General features: G+C 37.5%; 1 protein-coding gene across 8 annotated transcripts in view; it reads left to right on the top strand.

Annotated features, from left to right (window-relative positions):
- Positions 1–19601, top strand: part of DGKB (diacylglycerol kinase beta) — a 350303-nt gene that overhangs the window by 141231 nt on the left and 189471 nt on the right. For all 8 annotated transcript variants that reach the window (XM_054161138.1, XM_054161140.1, XM_054161144.1 and 5 more), the window contains 3 exons: positions 10023–10108; positions 12438–12527; positions 15696–15856. In XM_054161138.1, coding sequence (XP_054017113.1) covers positions 10023–10108; positions 12438–12527; positions 15696–15856 — 337 coding nt within the window. The remainder of the gene's footprint in view (positions 1–10022; positions 10109–12437; positions 12528–15695; positions 15857–19601) is intronic.

Below are 19601 nucleotides of genomic sequence, written 5' to 3'. Positions count from 1 at the left end.
CAAAACCTTGAACCTGTTCTGTATTTCTTGGGACTAATTACATTTTTGCCAAAGGATGGCAAAGCAAACCATGGCGGCTTTGTTGTGCCCTAGTTATTGAAATTACTGTTGTGCACCATAAATCAATCGTACGTAGAACTCGGTAAGTCTTCACATGTGAAACTTAAGCCTTGGGTTTGGACATATATTTTAAACAGCTGTTTAATAATGTTTTTACTTATATGACATCTGTGGTGCTTGCTGCATACATAGCAAAGTGTTTAAATATTGTAAATATCACCAATTTCCACTCCTGTCTCAGTCTAGACTGCCAAAGATGTGAGCCAGATTCATTCACCTCTCTCATAACCATTATAATTGTTCAGTAGTCAGTTTGCCACACACAGCCTTTGTCTGAAATCTGTTTTAAAAGCCTCTGCCACATCCTTTAGCCTAATGTCTTGGTCCGGAGAGGGAAAGAGATTCAGTTCTTTTGAATATTCCCGTGTTGTGAAATTAGAGGCACAAATGAGCCAAAATATCAACAGCTAGACTATTTATACATAAATAAAGTGGATGGATCAGAAGGGGAGAGAGAGAAAATAGAGAGGGAGAGAGAGAAGAGGAAAGGAATTATATTACTACACCCCTCACCCCCCCAAGATGGTTTGAGTCTGTGGAGGAAAGGTGCTGCAGGAGATGTTGGGTCTGTAGAGAAAGGGTGCTGAGGCTTTGGCTGTAGAAGAGATGTGGCCCTCTGGGCAGTCTCTTCAGCTCCATGAGTTGCAGCAGGCGGATCTTAGGACATGGAGAGAGGTTTCGGCTTCTTCCAGGCTCCATGATGTCATTTTTCCTGTCCTGGTATTCTCTCCGTTTTCCTTCTCAGCAGCATTGTCTTCTCCTATGTTTTTCTTCATCTGTGTTTTTGGTTCTGTGTTTTTCTTCATCTGTGTTTTTGTTTCCATGTTTTTCTTCTTCTGAACCAGTAGTTGCTCAAGTCTTTTATACAGCTTTTAGTCCTTAGGTATGTGTCCAAGTATTGTCTCTCAGGAAATCAGGGGCTAGGTGGTGAATCCATTGTCTCACCATCCTCCCTTTCCAGGGTACTTGATGGGTGGAGATTATCTTGTCTTACGCATATTGCCAAAGGTGGCCTCGGTCGTTGATTTTATCTTTGAGTCACATCAGGAGAGACAAGCTTTAGTCTCTCACACCTGCTTTTCAACTTACTCTTCTCCCGTTCATGAAGTGGTTCTTTTTTCTCGATCACCCTAAAATAATCTTTTGACTATTACAGTTAAGTTACTTCTGAATGTATGACATCTAGCATCTTCATTCCACCCACTACCCAGCATATATTGATTCATTTTTCCCACAAATGCTTCTGTATTTGGTTTTCAGACTGGCATATATCTCTCCCAAATCTGCAGAGCTGCTATCCAGCAGGGTATTGTGGAGATAATGTGGGCATTATGCAGATAAAGCAAATTTCATTCTTGCAAGGATCATAGGTTTGACTCCGCATCTGTATTTGACTTTTATATCTATATTGGAATGATTTGGGGCCATGTACTGACTGTAATGCTACACAGCTAAAATAGGTTGGTCAAGGAAGACCTTTTAGTTGAACAGGGCTTCAAGCATCTTGATCTAGTGAAAAATGTCCCTCCCAATTGCATGGGAGCTGGACTAGATGATCTTTGATGTTATCTGCTGACTCAAACCATTCTATACCTTGTTTTTCAAAATGCATTTTTAAAAAGAGTAGAAAGGAGAACCCTGTGAGCTACCAACCGGTTAGCTTCACCTCTGTGCCTGAGGTGGTCATGGAACAGATCCTCCTAAAAGCTCTGCTAAGGCATGCAAAGTACAGGAAGGTGATTCAAGACAGTCAGCATGGCTTCACAAAGGATAAGTCTTCTGTGACTGAACTAGTGGCTACCTGTGATGGAGTGACTACATCAGTGGACAAGTGGATGTCATCCTCCTGGACTTCTGTAAGGCCACAACTTCCTAAATTGTAGAGATACAGATTTGATGGGTGGACTGTTCGGTGGGTAACAAATTGGTTAGATGGTCACATCCAGAGGGAAGTACTCAATAGTTCCATGTCTGCATGAAGACTGGTGGCAAGTGATGTCCCTCAGGGGTCTGTACCAGTACTGTTTTGTATCTTCAGCAGTGACATAGACAATGGGATCAGCTGCATTCTCCGTATGTTTGTAGAAGGTACCAAGCTGAGTGATGTGGTCAATACACCTGAGGGATGCCATCCAGAGGGACCTGGACAAGCTTGAAAAGTGGACCCTTTGTGAACTTTATGAGGTTCAACAATGGCATGTGTGAAGACATGCACCTGAGTCAGGGCAACCCCCAGTATTGGTACAGGCTGCAGGACTGAGAGAATCCCTGTGGAGTGTGACTTGGGGCTACTGTTGGATGAAGAGCTGGTCATGACTTGGTGATGTGCACTCACAGCCCAGATGGCCAACCATATCCTTGGCCACATCAAGAGAAGCATGGCCAGCAGGTCAAGGGAGGTGATTCTGCTCCTCTACTCCACTATGGTCCAGCTTTGGAGTGCTCAGCATGAACATGTTAGAGCAGGTCCAGGGGCTTTGGCCACAAAAATGATCAGTGAAGTGGAACACCTCTGCTGTGAGGAAAGGCTGGGAGAGTTGGGGTCACTCTGCCTGGAGAAGAGAGGGCTATGGGGTGACCTTATTGCAATATTTCAGTACGTAAAAGGGATCTACTAGAAAGATAGAGACAATCTTTTCAGCAGGACCTGTTGCAATAAGACAAGAGGTGATGGTTTTCAACTAAATCCCAGGAGATTTCTACTAAATATGAAGAGGACTTTTTGGGGTTTTTTTTTTGCAGTGAGAGTGGTGAGACACTGAAACAGGTTGCCCAGACAGGTGGTAGAAGCTCCCATACCTGGAGACATTCAGGTTTAAGATGGATCAGGCTCTGAGCAATCTGATCTAGTTGCAGATTTCCCAGCCCATTGCAGGGGGATTGCATTAGATGACTTTTAAAGGTCCCTTCCAAACCAAAACATTCTTTGATTCTGTGGTTCTATATTAATTGTATGTTTGAGTATGAAGTATGTTATATGGACTACTGTTTTCAGTGTTGGGTACCTGACAATAAAATGGCTCTTATGTAGTTGCTCAATATCTCCTGTGATCACACACTGAAGGACTGGGATCCTGGTTTTCTAAATGTGCCCTCATGGTTTGTAGCAAAGCTGTGATTTGAAATTGGCAGCCACCTTTATCTTTAAAAGTATAAACTGAAGCCAATATTTTCAACCGCAATATATGCAGCTGCCAGTTAACTTCTGCACATTAAAATGGCATTCCAAGAGAGGAATATATTGCCTCATGCAATAAAAAATTTGAGTTATGGAAGTTATTTTTATTACAATGATTCACTGGAATTACTGAGCTGTTGGAGTGAGTCCAGAGGAAGGCCACAAAGATGATCCAAGGGCTGAAACACCTCTTCTGTGAGGATAGGCTGAGGGAGCTGGGGTTGTTCAGCCTAGAGAAGAGAAGATTGTGAAGGTACCTTATAGTTGCTTTCAAGTACATAAAGGGATCCTACAGGAAAGCTGGAGAGGCCCTTTTTTCGTAAAGGTGTCTAGCAACAGGACAAGGGAGAGTACATTTAAACTGGATATTAGGAAGAAGTTCTTTAGTACAAGTGTAGTGAGACTCTGGAATAGGTTACCCGGGGAGGCTGTGGATGCCTTCTCCCTGGGGATATTCAAGGCCAGGTTGGATGAGGCCTTAAGCAGTTGTGTAGTTGAGAAGCATTCCTGCCCATGGTGGGGCAGTTGGAGTAGGTGATCTCTGAAGTCCCCTCCAGCCTAAGCTATTCTATAATTCTATGGTACTGCCTCATGAATTACAGTATACAAAAAACTTTAATGAGGTTAATGTGTCTCTCTTGTCCAGTGACATGGCAAGCTCAGCTTGGTAGTCTAGAAGAGGAAAAACTGTGTTTAGTTTTAGTTCATATTCTCAAGTAAACAGCCCTTTGGCAGGGATTAATTTGGTTTGATTAAAAAGATGACAGCAATATGGTCACTATAATAAAGGAGTAAACATTGCCACAATGCAGTTGCCTTGTCTTTCAACTTGGCACTCCCTGTGGACAATTTAAGAGGATTCAGTGGTGAGTTGAATGTTTTAGATAAAACTCAACATTGTGAATTCCAAAGTGGACAAAGGTTCTAAATTATAGGATTCACTTGCAAATATGAGATACCTGTCAGATTGATCCTTCATCAATATAAACCTATTTATAGAAGTTTAGCAGGTTCCAATTTGCTTTCAGCTGGTGATATTGAGGATGAACTAAATTCAAATACAGCATAATTTGTATTCCAACATGGAAGTCTTCTACTAGTAGTTATCAAAGTGATAAGTATTGCTGTGAATATAACAGAACTCAAAAATCCCCCCTTTTAATACAGTTTCTCTGTAAATTTTAATGCAGAGCTTCTGAAGTCCTCTACCTTGCAGCTAATTACAATTAGGTGCAAGTGTTGTAATTGGCAAAATTCACGTACTGTCTGTAGTAAAATTGAGAAGCTGCGAGACAAAAGTATTTACAAGTTCTGCTGAATTCAGATTACTCTGAAAAGAGCTCAGTAAAAACACAGCTTTAAGCCACAAGAGCTGAAATACCTTTAATGCCATTTAGAGTATTAAAAAATAAATCTAATGAAGGCAGATACTGAGGTCTGCATCCCTTTTTTCACACTTTAATCTTCTCTGCAGTGGACAAATTGACCAAGTTAAAGAGTATTTTTATATCCAGTGATAATTGGCAATATACCTTATCTTCAGCCAATAGCTATCCTGAGATACCAAGATTGATGAATTATTCTTTGCTGCTATTGGTTTTAATTTTTCACAGAATCATAGAATGTTAGGGTGTGGAAGGGACCTTGAAAGATCATCTAGTCCAACCCTTCTGCCAGAGCAGGGTCACCTAGAGCAGATTGCACAGGAAGGTATCTGGGCAGGTTTTGAATATCGCCAGAGAGGGAGACTTCACAACCCCCATGGGCAGCTGATTTGTGCCTCCACACACATAATGCTGTTACACCCCATTGTGTGACTGAGCACCTGAAATCTCTGCAGAGTGTACTGCTTCTGGATATGACACAGTATCACAGTATAACTAAGGTTGGAAGAGACCCCAAGGATCACTGAGTCCAACCTGTCTCCATAGACCTCATAACTAGACCATGGCACCAAGTGCCACATCCAGTCTCCTCTTGAACACCTCCAGGGACGGTGACTCCACCACCTCCCTGGGCAGCACATTCCAATGACGAATGACTCGCTCAGTGAAGAACTTTCTCCTCACTTTGAGTCTAAATCTCCCCTGGTGCAGCTTGAGACTGTGTCCCTTTGTTCTGGTGCTGGTTGCCTGGGAGAAGAGACCAACCCCTTCCTGGCTACAACCACCTTTCAGGTAGTTGTAGAGGGCGATGAAGTCACCCCTGATCCTTCTCTCCAGGCTAAACAATCCCAGCTCCCTCAGCCCCTCCTCATAGGGCTTGTGCTCAAGGCCTCTCACCAGCCTTGTTGCCCTTCTCTGGACACGTTCAAGTGTTTCAATGTCCTTCTTAAACTGAGGGGCCCAGAATGGGACACAGTAAGTAACTAGACACAAATAAGTACCTAAGTGGAAAATGTTGTAATGTACATTTTTAAGTAATTTGACTGAGATAGGGTTTTCTAAAACATTTCTCTAAGATTAAGGGTTGTAGGGGACGGAGGGGTGCGTTGGGGTGCTACCTGTGCGTAAAATCATAATTCAACAGCAAATAGTGAGTCTGTGCTTTATTGGTGAATAGTTTATTTTCATGCATAGGGATCTGATGAGGTGATTATGAGAGAGTGAATTACAGTAGTTTAGGTAGTTGAATCAGTTGCCATCTTTCAGGTAGCAATTGCTAATCTATCAGCGGAAACTATATACTTGCCTGTCTCTGTGATCCTTGTGTCTGGCAAAATAAAATATAAATGGGCTGGCACCAAACACCTCCAGTGGTTTACATTTGTTTTAGCAGATAAGAAACTGCACTAGGGAAGACTAGAACAAGTTGATTTACAAGGGAGCTATCAAGATGAAGATTACTATGGATAGGTTTTCCAGTTCATTCTAATGACAGAGCCCGTTTAGGTTAATTATTGACCATTGTTACGTAGATGCTTATGAAACCTGTTGAATATGAAAAGTTGGGAGATTCAGGAAGAAAAAGAGTGCTGCAATTTAATGGTAGAGGAATTCAGTTATCAGGCAAGACTTAGATGATCTTGTCAATTCTGATAATAGAAATACAATCAAACATAATAATCTCATGTCATTCACATTTAGGGATGGGTTTCACTGACCTTCTGGTTGTACTGTTCTTTTCTCAGTAGAAAGAAAAATGATTCATTTTTCAGAACCATCTAGCAGTTCCCCTTGCAAATATAATGTACTGTTGTACAGCTTTAGTATACAACCATAGATTTTGTTTTGTGGGCTATTATAGTTGTCACTTTTCATCTTTCATTCAAAAATGTATCGGGAGTGTTTTTTTGTCCTGTGGTAGGAGATGTTAGTAGAAGTTCTGCTGATCTTTTTAGCTTACATTTTTGCAAGTGATTGAAGAATGGCTGTAACTTTGGTTACAGTTTGTACCACCCTGATGTACAATTTGTACCACCCTGCAGAAAAGCTTTTCATTATAATGTCAATAAAAATCATATCTGTATATAAGAATATATACCTGTTCTCATATCCATAAATAAGGGTGTGGGATTTTTGTAGTGGCAGGGTTTTTTTCTGTTAACAAAATGTTTTGCATTAAATGATTTTGTGTGGATTGTAGTACGAATCAATTTGATATCAATAAAATATGTGTTTTGAAGTTTCTGATTTACTTGTTTCTCATAATACTATTTAATTTCTGTCAGGGTTACTGATGTAGTTTCTGAAAAGATTTTTGATACAGTGGCTGTTTGTCCTTTGTGCCTCATGTCATACTTGTCGTATTGGGCTGTGTAAAGCATAATCATCTAAACCGTTAATGATTGATTTATTTTTTTTATGTAGAGATAAAACATTTGGGATTGAGACCCACTGTAAGTTAGTTGATGCTTATTATATGTACCTAGAATTCTCATACAATTTTTAAAATCAAGAAAATGGGACTCAATTCTCTGTTCTGGTCCTTTGCCTTAGTCTGGCAATGCACAAAGTCTTTATGATGCCTTCCATTTGTTTTTTCCTCTTTATTTCTGTTTCTAACCACTTTTGCTAAGTTTTTCTCCAGCTATTTATTTATTTATTTATAAACATAAAAGTGCTCTGTGGATAAGGGATAACAGATGCTATTAAAACACTAATTGGCTAAAGCAATATTGATAAGCAGTACTTAGTCCTTACCTTAAGTTCTACTAAGAAATCTGCCCAATACTGAGTTTGAATAAAACCCTATCAACAGTAAACTATGTTCCCTTCTCAACTCCTAATGTAGGCTGCACATTTTAATTCAATGAGTGAGATTTATTTACATAGTTAATTATATAACTATATTTAATTTTATAAATTAACTTCATTTTATAAATATTTATATTTGTTACAGTATATTTGCACACGCTCTATTCATGTATGCAAATATATAATGCACAGTGTATTTACTTTTTCTATTCTATGTATTATGTGCTTATATAATACATATATCATTGTTACATTTACATCTCTAAAAAGGAAAATTCAGATGAACTTAATGCTGTATTATGAAATTATTTGGAAAACTGATATGTATAGAATGCTCCAGGGGAAATACAAATACAAATGAAGCTTATGGTTAGTTTTTTGCCAATATGTATTTTTGAGATTCTTCAACTTTATTCCCAAAGTTACACTTTTTTCATGAAGATTAAATAAAAAGTCAAAACAGAATGAATTTCTGATAGCCATATGGTGACAATACTTGTTTAAAAGAAGGAAAATGAGGCCTAAGTCTATATTCTGCCTATCTGGAATAATGCTAGGATCAACTCTGTACCTTTGGTCTTGGATTGGTTTTTTGTTGTTTTGTTTCGATTTTTTTGTTGGTTGGTTGTTTTGTTGGGGTTTCTTTTTCCTTTGTTTTTCCTAGGCTTAGTTTGATATGTGTTCCATGTGGTTGAAATGCTTAAGTATTTATAGAAGTTAGTACACTGGCATCACCTCTGACTATAATTTGATTTTAAATTAATCTGAAATACCCTCAGTACTGGAATCAATATAATGAAATCTGCTGATTTTATACAGACTCGATGCATTGAGATGAAGTGGGAATGCTGGTGATGGGAGGCATATGTCCCTTTGCCAGGTTTTGTGGAGTAACAGAGATGCACACCTGTGGACCAGGGCATATCTCAGTGCCCACTCTTACAGTGGTAGGAGGTGACTTCCAGCAGAGGGTCTTTCAGCACATATGCTTGTTAGAAGATATTTTTGCCAAGTGTTCCCAGTCAAATTTGGCACATGAAATTTTGGATCAGAAGACATCCTATAGCACTTGTCCTGTGGATGTGTGAAGTATGACCTAAGAGGTGAGAAGGGCAAAGGAGAGTTTAATACAGAGTGGGTAAGCATACTTCAGACATTGTACTTGACACCTGAAATTGTCTCAGAGCTCTTCTGAGCAGAGAAAATTAGAGAAAGTGAGACAACAATGTTATGGTCTTAATTGTATGCAACTTTGCTAACCTTGCATTTGTGGTCTGAAACTAACAGAAGTTGTTTTGTAGGATCCTACATCTTTAATAACATTCTTTGACCCCTTTGCTTTTCATTTCCTACTCCCATGATTTTCTTTCACTGTGTAGTTTTTCATGTGTCCTTGATTTTATAAAGAGAATTTAAATGTTTTTTAAAAACTTTCTAGGGTCAGGAATACCATTCTGTGTGCAACATTGAAGTTTGATATGGAGAACAGCTTGAATTAAACACTTGCAAGTTATTGTATGTATTTATTTGTGTTTAAGATTTTGTGTACCATGCACTAATTGTGCATTTATTAGGAGATTGCAGACTGGAAATTAGATCTGGTCACTGAGTATAGAATAATATACATTAAGATGTCTTTGACACTAATGAAGAGAATATAGGTGAATGTTTATGCACACGTGCATATGTATAGACACACACACACATATGTATATAAATTGAGCAGCTTATGTATAAGGGCTAATGTTATTATGTATCAGAATCTCTCCTGAAAAGATGCTTTTGAATTTAAACTATTGAAACTTAGAACTGTTTTAATATATCCTCACTTTTCAGCAGCATGGAACACTCATATTGAATGAAGTGGATAATATGTGGTAATACTGTCCAGCACTCACCGGATGTGGAAGCAGAAATAGCCACTCAAATGCTGCCAAAGATATTTCAGTTTTAAAATGTGTTTTGTAGGATGATGGAATAGGTGTGTTCAAACTGATACTTACTCAATTTGTGTTAAACCATGGTGCAAAGTTGTTCTTATCAACCACAAGATGTTCGGCTTATTATGCGTTGTTGTACTACCAGAAATACGCAGTTTTCATGTGTTTTATAGCACCTCACAAGGAAATGTTGTGGCTAATAATTTAGCCACCTTAGGGTTTTTTTTCTGTCTTGAGGGAATAAATATCCATTTGCACTTAGGTAAACAGATAATGTTTTCTGATGGTAGTTTCAAACAAGGTTTGAACTGAGACAAAGATTTGGATTAACTCTCAAGTGCAGTATTCGTGTACCGTATTCTAGTATTCGTGTACCATAATAACTCTTGAATTGACATTTCATATTAAATGTTTTCAAATAATACCATGTTGGATTGTGTTTGTCTAAAAAATGAATGCATGAGCAGAGGTGATTATTTCAAGTGTTCGCTTGCCATTTGCTGTTAAATGTCTTAAGCCATAAAATGTTTGCATAATGCACAATACATTTGCGATAATTAAACAGATCTCTTCATTTGCTGTTTCTAGGTTAAATTTTTTCCGAGATGTTACTGAGTTCAGAGTACTAGCGTGTGGTGGAGATGGAACAGTAGGCTGGATTTTGGATTGCATAGGTAATCAATAGTGTTTACAGAATTATCTTGGACTCATGTTTTTCATTTTACTACGCCCTATAAGCCAAAGAATGGAGACAGCTATTTAAAATAACAGCTTGTTCATACAGGTGTTTAAAACAAGAGCTTGTTCATTTAAATCCTGGAAATGTATTTGTTTGGGACATGACTATTTTTAAGAATATTGACATGGCAAAGGATATTCAAAATCCCCAGACACGTTTAGTGTTTGTAGACCTCTGGATTTCCAGAAACCAAGAAACTTGAATCAGTCTATTTTAATTTCAGTTCAAAATTTGTGTCTCAAACCAAATTAAATGGAAGTTTGTTCTTTTAAGAACATTTACCGTTGCTCACTTATTTTTTTCACTTACCAAGTTTTTGTCTGTCATCTATTAGCCCATTATTTCTGGTATGGAATACTAGCCATTTAGTTTTGGACTTCTTTCAGTCAGTTGGCCACAAAGTCCCTTGTACCGATCATTATGAAGGCCCAGGGGTCAAGATATTACAAACTTCTCAAGGCTTATTAGGGAAAACATCTTCCACACCCTGTGGTTGTTTATTTGGCATTACTGAGGCTGCAGGGGGGGAAAAAATGCATAACAGTGGAAATTAGGAAAATGAAGAGGGGTCAACTGAAAGTTTAGGTGAAGAATGTTTGAAAGCCTGTGATTTGTGGGAGGTGAGGAACCAGAAAACATGCTAAAGTTTAGTGAAAAGTAAAAACAAAGTCATGAAGGAATGGATGATAGCAAAAAGATATTTCTTGTCTTGGTTTAAAACCAAACCAAACCATCCAAACAAAACTCCACCAAAACCAAGAGCCTATTATTTTTTTCCCCAAATGCAAGCTGTTGCTTGTAACTCTTAAGCAGCTTTCAAAGTTGTAAATCAGTGTACATAAATATCAAGTGTTTTGCCTACACTTGAAGAGGTGAAGTTTTGCAGCTGTTGAGCATGTCATCACTTTAGAACTCACTTCATGACCTCTGGAATGTCATGCAGTTACATTTTCTTTCAGTGGCACAATTTAAAGAAAGAAAGGCGGGGGGGGAAAGGCTGATTTGTCTTCTGGAGCAATTTTTTTTTGGTACAGAACTAAGAAATTATTTAGGGGGTCCAAGACCTGGTTGGTTGATAGGCACAGCAAGTAGATTTTCTTAATGCTGTATTTTAGCAAACAAAAGCCCTTTGGTATACCAAGTTTAAGAAATCACCTGTTTTAAGAAAGAGGTGCTTTACTGGTTTGATCTTTTCTTTCCTGATCTCCTGATATACAAATTATCCTAGCAGAGAGCAAAGCAAGAGAAAAAGAAAAAAACAAAGAAAAATAAAAACATGAAATAAAATTTTAAAAATAAAAATAAACCCAAACACTGAACAGAAGAATAAACAAAAACTTTCTTCCCCTAGTTTGAGACTTTAAAACTTTTTTGTTGTTGTTCTCTTAAATAATAAATTCTTTTGCACTGATACTGTGAATGTGAAATCTTCCTAAAGTTGATGTGAGAAATTGATAAACAATAAGATGTCCCTTGCCACATCCATTCCAATTAAATGGGGAGTTTGGACAAATTGCATATTTGAAATATTATACCTGGGGGATAGCTGCCCCACTTCCAGCTTTCAGAAAAGCTGTATTAGCCAAGAAGAGTTTTCCCTTTGGAATTTGAACAGAGAGATTTTGGCTTGAAATGCTAGAAAAGTACCAGTGAAGAGTCAAAAGGTACTAAATTAATATATTTCAAAGCATTCTTTATTAAATACAAAATACTGACTTAGATGCTTCATCAGATAGACCAATGCCCATTTCATATAGATTTAATTCTTGATGGGCAAATCACCCGTGTTGATTTCAGTGATTTCTGATAATGGTGCTTCTGTATAAACACAAATCCAAGTGAATATGCAGTTCAACACAAATTTGGTTTAAGATTAATCTCCTTGCTCGTGCTTGTGACTATTGCTCTTTAGCATTCATAACTGGAAATGGCAGAGCTGAAAGAAAGTGAGCACAACATGCTCAGTCTTGGAAAGATCTTTGGTTCAATTGTTTGGGAATGTTTATCACATCCATGGGTTACAAAAGTCTTTGTGGTAACAATTGAGTAAATTAGGATTAAGAATTGAATATTGACTGGAGAATGGTCTGCATAATGGAGTGTCTTGGTGAAATGCGTGTTGCTAAGCAGGCAGCATAATCTCATATACAAAACATGTATCACTGTTTTTCACTGAAACAAAACCTAACACAGTTACTGTATCAGTACCAAACAATCAGACTTTTTTGTTCATTAGTTGTGTTTTATTTCTTCTTTATTCACAGAGAAAGCAAACTTGATTAAGCATCCTCCAGTTGCTATCCTGCCTCTTGGGACTGGCAATGATTTAGCAAGGTGTCTGAGATGGGGAGGAGGTAAACAAAATTAAAATACAATTCATTATGCAATTAAAAAGAAAAAGAGTAACTTTTGCATCAAAATCTGCTCTCAACATTTGGTTTTCTTTTTTATAATATCTAAAGAGCCTTTGCCACCTTTCCTTTTTTGGGAATTTGCTATCAGTAAATGTTATATGAATGATTTTATAGATACCAAGAGTAATCAGTCTTCATACCTTTTTTTGTAGCTTCTGCTGACACCAAAAAGGCTCCAAGGTTCAATGAGAGTTGTATATAAGTATTTGGCTGGCTTTTTACCATCTTTATTGCAGTTACTTCTTTGATCAATACCTTATAAAAGGAGTATTCTTTAATGGGTTTTAATTGAGAATGTTCTGAAAGGGTTACTGAAAACAGCTAATAATGGGTTGGGGGTGGTTTCCTTTTTTAATGTTAAGAAATATTAAGTGAAAAATGTCTCAGCTTCAGACTAGTTCCTTCATCCAGTCCTCTTTTCCTTCAGAAGATTCCAGACAGTAAGTGCCATGGTGCCATTTTTCAGGCAATGAGAAAGCAAAGAATGGTGAAAGGAGAATAACGTCGAACATTTAATACCATTTGCAAACATTCCTGCATCTATGGAGCCTGCCTTTTAGCTCTTCCAATGACTTATTTCCATTCAGGATTTGCATTGCAGGGTAACTTGAAGGAGACAAAAAAGAAAATTTTAGGCAAGTCTTAGTCTCTGATAGAAAGCATGTCAGTTTGTGGGCTCACAGCCAGTTGTTTCAGTTGATATGTTGTGTGTTTGGAACTTCTCGGTCTTTGTAGATATCTCTTCCTTCTTTTGTGTCATGATAGCAATGTTCACTGTGAGGGTGTCAGAACACTGGAACAAGCAGCCAACATAGATTGTGGAGTCTCCTTCTCTGAGACATTCAAAACCTGCCTGGATGCCTTCCTGTGTGACCTACTGTGTAGGTGGTCCTGCTCTGGCAGGGTGGTTGGGCTGGACAATCTTTTGAGGTCCCTTCCAACACCAAACATTCTGCGATTCTTTGATAGCAAGTTTTCTTTCTAGATGTCTGCCTTGTAACCGGGTAGTCTTTAGCAAATTCTCAGTAGTTTCCATGCTGTAGAACTTTTTGAAAGCATGATGTTCTGTCAAATCATTTCAGAACCTTCTTTATTTTCTGTCATGACTGGTGATTGTTTATTTGCATACTGATGGTGGGGAGAAACCTAAACTGACCAAACAAAACCCAATGAAATCAGCATTTTTGCACTTTTTGAACAGTTCATAGAATCATAGTGTAATTCAGGTTGGAAAGGAGAAGGATTCATAGGAAGCTACTAGTCCAAAATCCTGTTCTAAGCAGGGTCATCTATGAGGCAATTCAATTACATTAGTCAAGATCAGTCATTCCACTCATTTTTATTTATTTGCCTTCCTTTTGCATGATTTGATCTGAAGTAGGAAAAGACAGTATGAAAATATTCTGGCTTTCATCATTCTTTGCCCAGTTACTTTGTGGTAAACAATGCAATAACACAGATTTTCTGTAACATCTATAGATGGGAGAGAAGACAGAGCTTACAGAAACTAAATTGCTGATGTGTGATCTCATGCAAACAAATGGCATTGTGCATGCTGCTGCTAAGTGGTGGTTTGCAGCAACTAACAAAAACCTACTATACAATCAAAAAAGAAATACATTAGCAATGGCTTTTTGAGCAGGGAGGCTTTGAATAGCTTTTCTTGCTAAAACTGGTAATGACTCAGGAAGTACGTATTGCTTGTATATGAAAATTTGTTTCTGATTTGAGGAAGGAATGAGTTCTCAGATCTTCAGTATTGTCATGGGTTATGTTGAATATTTGCTGCTGTTACTCAAAACCATCTTGTCTCATGCCAGCTTCAAAATGAAAGTGCTGGCTGGAGCAAAGTATTGTGAGACCTGAAGTTCAGATTGTAACATGAGAGGTTTCTTGTTCTGGTTGCTGCTTTTGGGTTCGGGGGTTTTGGGTGTTGGCTCTCTTCTGCTGAGGTGGCAGTGGGACAGGGAGTGATGGGCAGGGAGTAGCTCCCTGGCTTGGGTTTTTAGCTTGCTTGCTGCTGCTTTCTGCTATGCTTTTTCTGCAGATAGGCTAAGGTAATTGTGCATTGAATTATTATCTCATTTAATCAGTAAACTGTTACCTCAACCCAGAGTTTTTTGTGTGTGTTACTTTTCCCTCGCTTCTGTGGTGTACAAAAAAAGACTGTGTTAAACTAAGCACAAGTCATTTAGTTTGAATAGCGTTCAGAGCTGGTAATGTCACTTAGTAAAATGCTCACACCATTTGTGTGTACTGTAGGTTGTGTATACTCAGAAATGCCTAAACAAGTTTTCTGCTGTGTAGTGAAGTACTACTAGTAATTGATTGCCTAAAGACGTGCGACTGCTTCTTCACAAGTAAAAGATCTCTACAGAGCATGATGAGGCTCATAAATACATTGTTGAAAGATGGAAAAATACTAGTTCTGCTGATAAGTCATCAGCTACAGAGTTCAAATTTTGGATTTGTTATGCTAAACCACATACAAACACTCAACAACAAAAAAGTAGGTATCTTTTAATCTTTCAATCGCTTGTCAGACTTTAGGTAGACAGGCCTACTGTATGACTTTTCTTCATACATTTTGAAATGAAATGAATTCAAATCCTAAGATGAATTTCATAGCAAGAACATTTTGCAAAAAATAATTGTAGGGTTTTTAATAACTACTTTAGTTGCTTGGAAAATTCAAAGAATTTACAAGTTTTTAAGATGAAATTATTCTTTTCCAGTATAAATATGATACCAAGTGAAATCTGTAGAGTTAATCTAAGTTTACATTAAATTAGCTGAGTGGAGAAATCAGTTTTGCATTTGTACTCCTTTTAATGACATAGGCTGGAAAATTGGCAATACTTCACACTCATACTTTTCAGGTCTTTTATGCATAACTTTCATTTTTCCAAGCCATAGAACCATTGAATAGTTTGGGTTGGAAGAGACCTTTAAAGGTCATCTAGTCCAACCTCCCCTGACATGAGTAGGGACATCTTCAACTAGATCAGGTTGCTCAGATCCCCATATAACCACTCATTTGGGCAGAGAAAGAAAATGGAATGAAACTTCATTATGCTTGATTAAATAACTGTTTTCATGTTTTGCTAGGTTATGAAGGTGAGAATCTAATAAAGATCTTAAAAGACATTGAAAACAGCTCAGAGATTTTGCTGGACAGGTGGAAATTTGAAGTAATACCCAACGATAAAGATGAGAAAGGAGACCCAGTGCCTTACAACATCATCAATAACTACTTTTCTATTGGTGTGGTAAGACTTATGCTTATCCTTAAGTGATTTTCTGTTTTGAATAAATATTTGCATTGCATGTCTGCAAGTGAAGAATTGTTGGCTACAGATCATTTATAATGTTACTTTGCTGGTGAAATGAATACACAGATGACTGACAGCAATTTACATAAATTTACTTCCACACATTAAACCAGAATTATTTTTCAGGACCTTCTACCTTCCCATCTATAAAGAAGATATTTGTGTTGTTCCTAATAGTTCATGAGCAATCATGGCACTAAATTTATATTGTCATTATGATGGTCCTTTAAAACTATGAAAGGAAACTAATCACTTAATAAGAATTTTAAGTAACCTTTTCCATTAGTATTCACATAATCTAAACTGTTTAAAAGGGTAGGGGCATTCTTTATGTTTTCAGAACTGTTCTAAATAATAAAGAATAATATACAAAAACTTCACAAATATCTTCTTGGTTCTGTCTTGTGAAGATATTCACAGTTAGAATGAATTATGAGGAAAAGGTTTTTAAGAAGCTCTTTGAGTCCTGGAAATTGCATCCCAGCTTGTGCTTCTCTATGTTTTCCCATTATCCACTTTTACAGAATATCAAATTCTGCAATCTGTTATTTTAGAATGCCACAGAAAAGGAATTTAGAAGGAATTATTACATACAACACTGTAAATCCAAAATATCAAGGATGCATGCTTATTTTATTTGATCACTGTGTTCGACTTTAAAAAGGTTCTGCCTCAATTTTAAGTGGTTGATGAAAATTTTTCATATGAATGGAAATGTTGTAATTTTTGCATAGTGCCAATCAGCAACTTGTAGAGACAATCTATTCCTTAAAAAACATTCCTTTGCTTACTGTACTATGTAGTTCCAAAGGCTGAAAAAAACAAATCAGGTCTCCCCAAGGTTAAGACATTTGATTAATAGGAATTTGGTTTTGAGTTGTATAGTTTGGATTTTAGTCTCTGTTGTTCAAAGCAAGTACCGAGAACAACTAGGTGCAACAGAAATAACAGAAATTAGTATACAAAAATGCATAATTGCAAAGTATGTGCACCAAAATTAGTGCAAAATTAAGTTCATAAATAGTGGAGAAATTGGAAAATCTGGTTACAATAAAAAAAAACATACCACGGTAACAGCAAATACCCAGCTCAGCTGCACATATTCAGTGTGCTTCTTAAAGGTAATGTTGAAGCTAAAGCTCACAGACGAAGAAGGAAAATAATTGTGTTATACTAAGGGGAGGAGGGATGAGATTTTACACCTATGTATTAATACAGTGCAATTAAAATGGTTTGTAAAATGTTGAGTACTAGCATGTGTAAAGACACAGCACAGAAACAGGAAATTGAATGCCAAGTAGATACCAAGACATCTGTGAATGTGCTAGGCTTCAAAGAATCCTTTAGCATTTTTCAAAGGAAGAAAACAGAATTGCATTTAAAAAAAAAATTTGAACTGAAATGATACAGTGGCACAGTCATGGTAATGTTCAGGACAAAGTAAATTCTTGCAGACTTCAGGAAGCTAGCAAGTTCTGCTCTATACATCAGCCTCCGTGGACAAGCAGAAGACAATTTTCAGTTAAAAATTCACTAATTTAATAACGGTCAACTTCATATAATATTAATGTGAGCACCAGAAAATTGTACCAGGAACGGACAATACAATATATTGTATTGAGAAAAGCTTCTAAAATGGTCAGATCAAATTTTTAAAGGAAGAAAATCTGCCCAATTTGTCATATATGATAATACATAGTATAGCTGTTTCTCAGTTTTGTTGGCATGAATCAGACAAAGCTAGTGAATAAAATCAGAGATTAGACTTTAGGCTTGCTAAAATTGTGTAATTCATATATTAGCATTCATAATAACTCTTCAAAAGACAAGGAAGATGTTTGTAGGTAGGCAAAATACTCAAACTTGGCTACAACTAAAGTAAACCTAATTTCATAAAAGCAAAATTGTTTTCAGCACATGGTGCCGAATGCAAATTTCGATAAATAGCTGAATTGATAAGCAACAGTGTGCCACCATGCTGCACACCACTCCATAGCAAAAAAACCCAAAACAAAACAAAAACTAGAACTGCCTCCAGTATTATGCTAAGAGAAAGTGTAAAGCATTGATATCATTGACGATATTATTCACAGAACCATAGAAAATCACTGGGTCTTCTATCCATTCATCTCCCTAAGGTAGTGTCTGTGGCACTTGGCTAATTCCTGACATGCTTATCTAGCTTGTCTCTAGAAATTCCACCCCTCAAAAAAGGGGGGAGGGAAGAAGACTTACTGTATTACTTTGTTGTCTTTACTTTGAAATTTCCTTGCCGTATATAACCTGAATAGTCTTGGTGTAGTCCGGGCCCAGGTCATTCTGCCCCATACAGAGTGGAGAATGAAAACAAATTATTCCATTCCTCTGTTAAACTAGTTATTGCCTACTAAGAGATCTATCAGATCATCTTGTAGTCTTGTATACCGTAGGCTCTCTATCTCAAATTTCTTCAGCATTTCCTCGCAGAAAATGTTTTCTAGATATCTGATCACATGTGTCACTTTTATCTGTGCTCAGATAAAACCTGAGAATTCAATCCTATTACTCCTTCTTGTCTATATCTCTCTGGAACCACAGTGCTCCCAATTGAATACAATGCTGCCTTTGATGTCTTATCAGCACTGAATGAAAAGTGGAGTTAATACAGGTCATACTTTTATTAGACAAAATTATCATTCTTAATATTAGTGTGAATTTCTTTATTCATATTGTGATTCACTGGTAATTTCAGATACTCCTCCAAAGCACCACTACTTTATATCTGGGTTTTTCATAGGTGATTCTTCCTGCCTATGTGCAGAAACTTACACCCGATGGGATTATGGAATTACACCATCTTAATTTTACTGTTTCTCCAAGGCACTGCGAGCACTAATGGTAACCTACAACATATTGCACGTTGCTTCACAGAATGTTAGGGGTTGGAAGCGACCTGTGGAGAACATTGAGTCTAACCCCCCTGCCAAAGCAGGAGCACCTAGGGCATGCTTCATAGGAATGCATCCAGGCAGGTTTTGAAAGCCTCCTGAGAAGGAGACTCCAGAACCTTTCTGGGCAGCCTGTTCCAGTGCTCCATCACCCTCACCATAAAGTGTTTCTTCATGCTGAGGTGGAACCTCCTGTGTTCTAACTTGTACCCATTGCTCCTTGTCTTCATAGATTCCTGATGAGTAACAAGCACAGTCTTGAATCTAATATGAACAGAACGTGCTATATCAATTTTGTAACAGTAAGACAGAAATGGTATTTGACAACCAACAATCTCAATGCATACTTAGAAAAACTGGGGGAATAAAAGTCAATAAAATTGTGATTGACTTGGGACTCTTGCTGCTTTAGGACCATAATTCAGGTTGGAAAAGTTTGAGGGAAGTCATTACTTCAATCTCCTAAGGAGGGTCAGCTATGAGAGCAGGTCACTTTGTTCAGGGCTTTATCGATTTGGGTCTTACAAACCTTCAAAAATGGAGATGGTACAATCTCTTATGTGCATCCTGTTCTGGTGCTTGACTGTCATGATGAAGATATTTCTCCTTATATCAAGTCTCAATCTCTCTTATTTCAACTTATGTTCAGTGTCTTTAATCTTGCTGCTGTGTGCCACTGTGATGAGCCTGATTTTGTCATCTTGATAACTTTGTCATAGGTACTTACAGGCTGCTATTGAATGTCCTTCAAGACT

The sequence above is a fragment of the Dryobates pubescens genome, chromosome 4 (genome assembly GCF_014839835.1).
Source record: "Dryobates pubescens isolate bDryPub1 chromosome 4, bDryPub1.pri, whole genome shotgun sequence".
Classification (NCBI taxonomy): domain Eukaryota; kingdom Metazoa; phylum Chordata; class Aves; order Piciformes; family Picidae; genus Dryobates; species Dryobates pubescens.
Note: the sequence above shows the minus strand (reverse complement) of the source record. Positions and strands in the feature narration are given on the sequence as shown.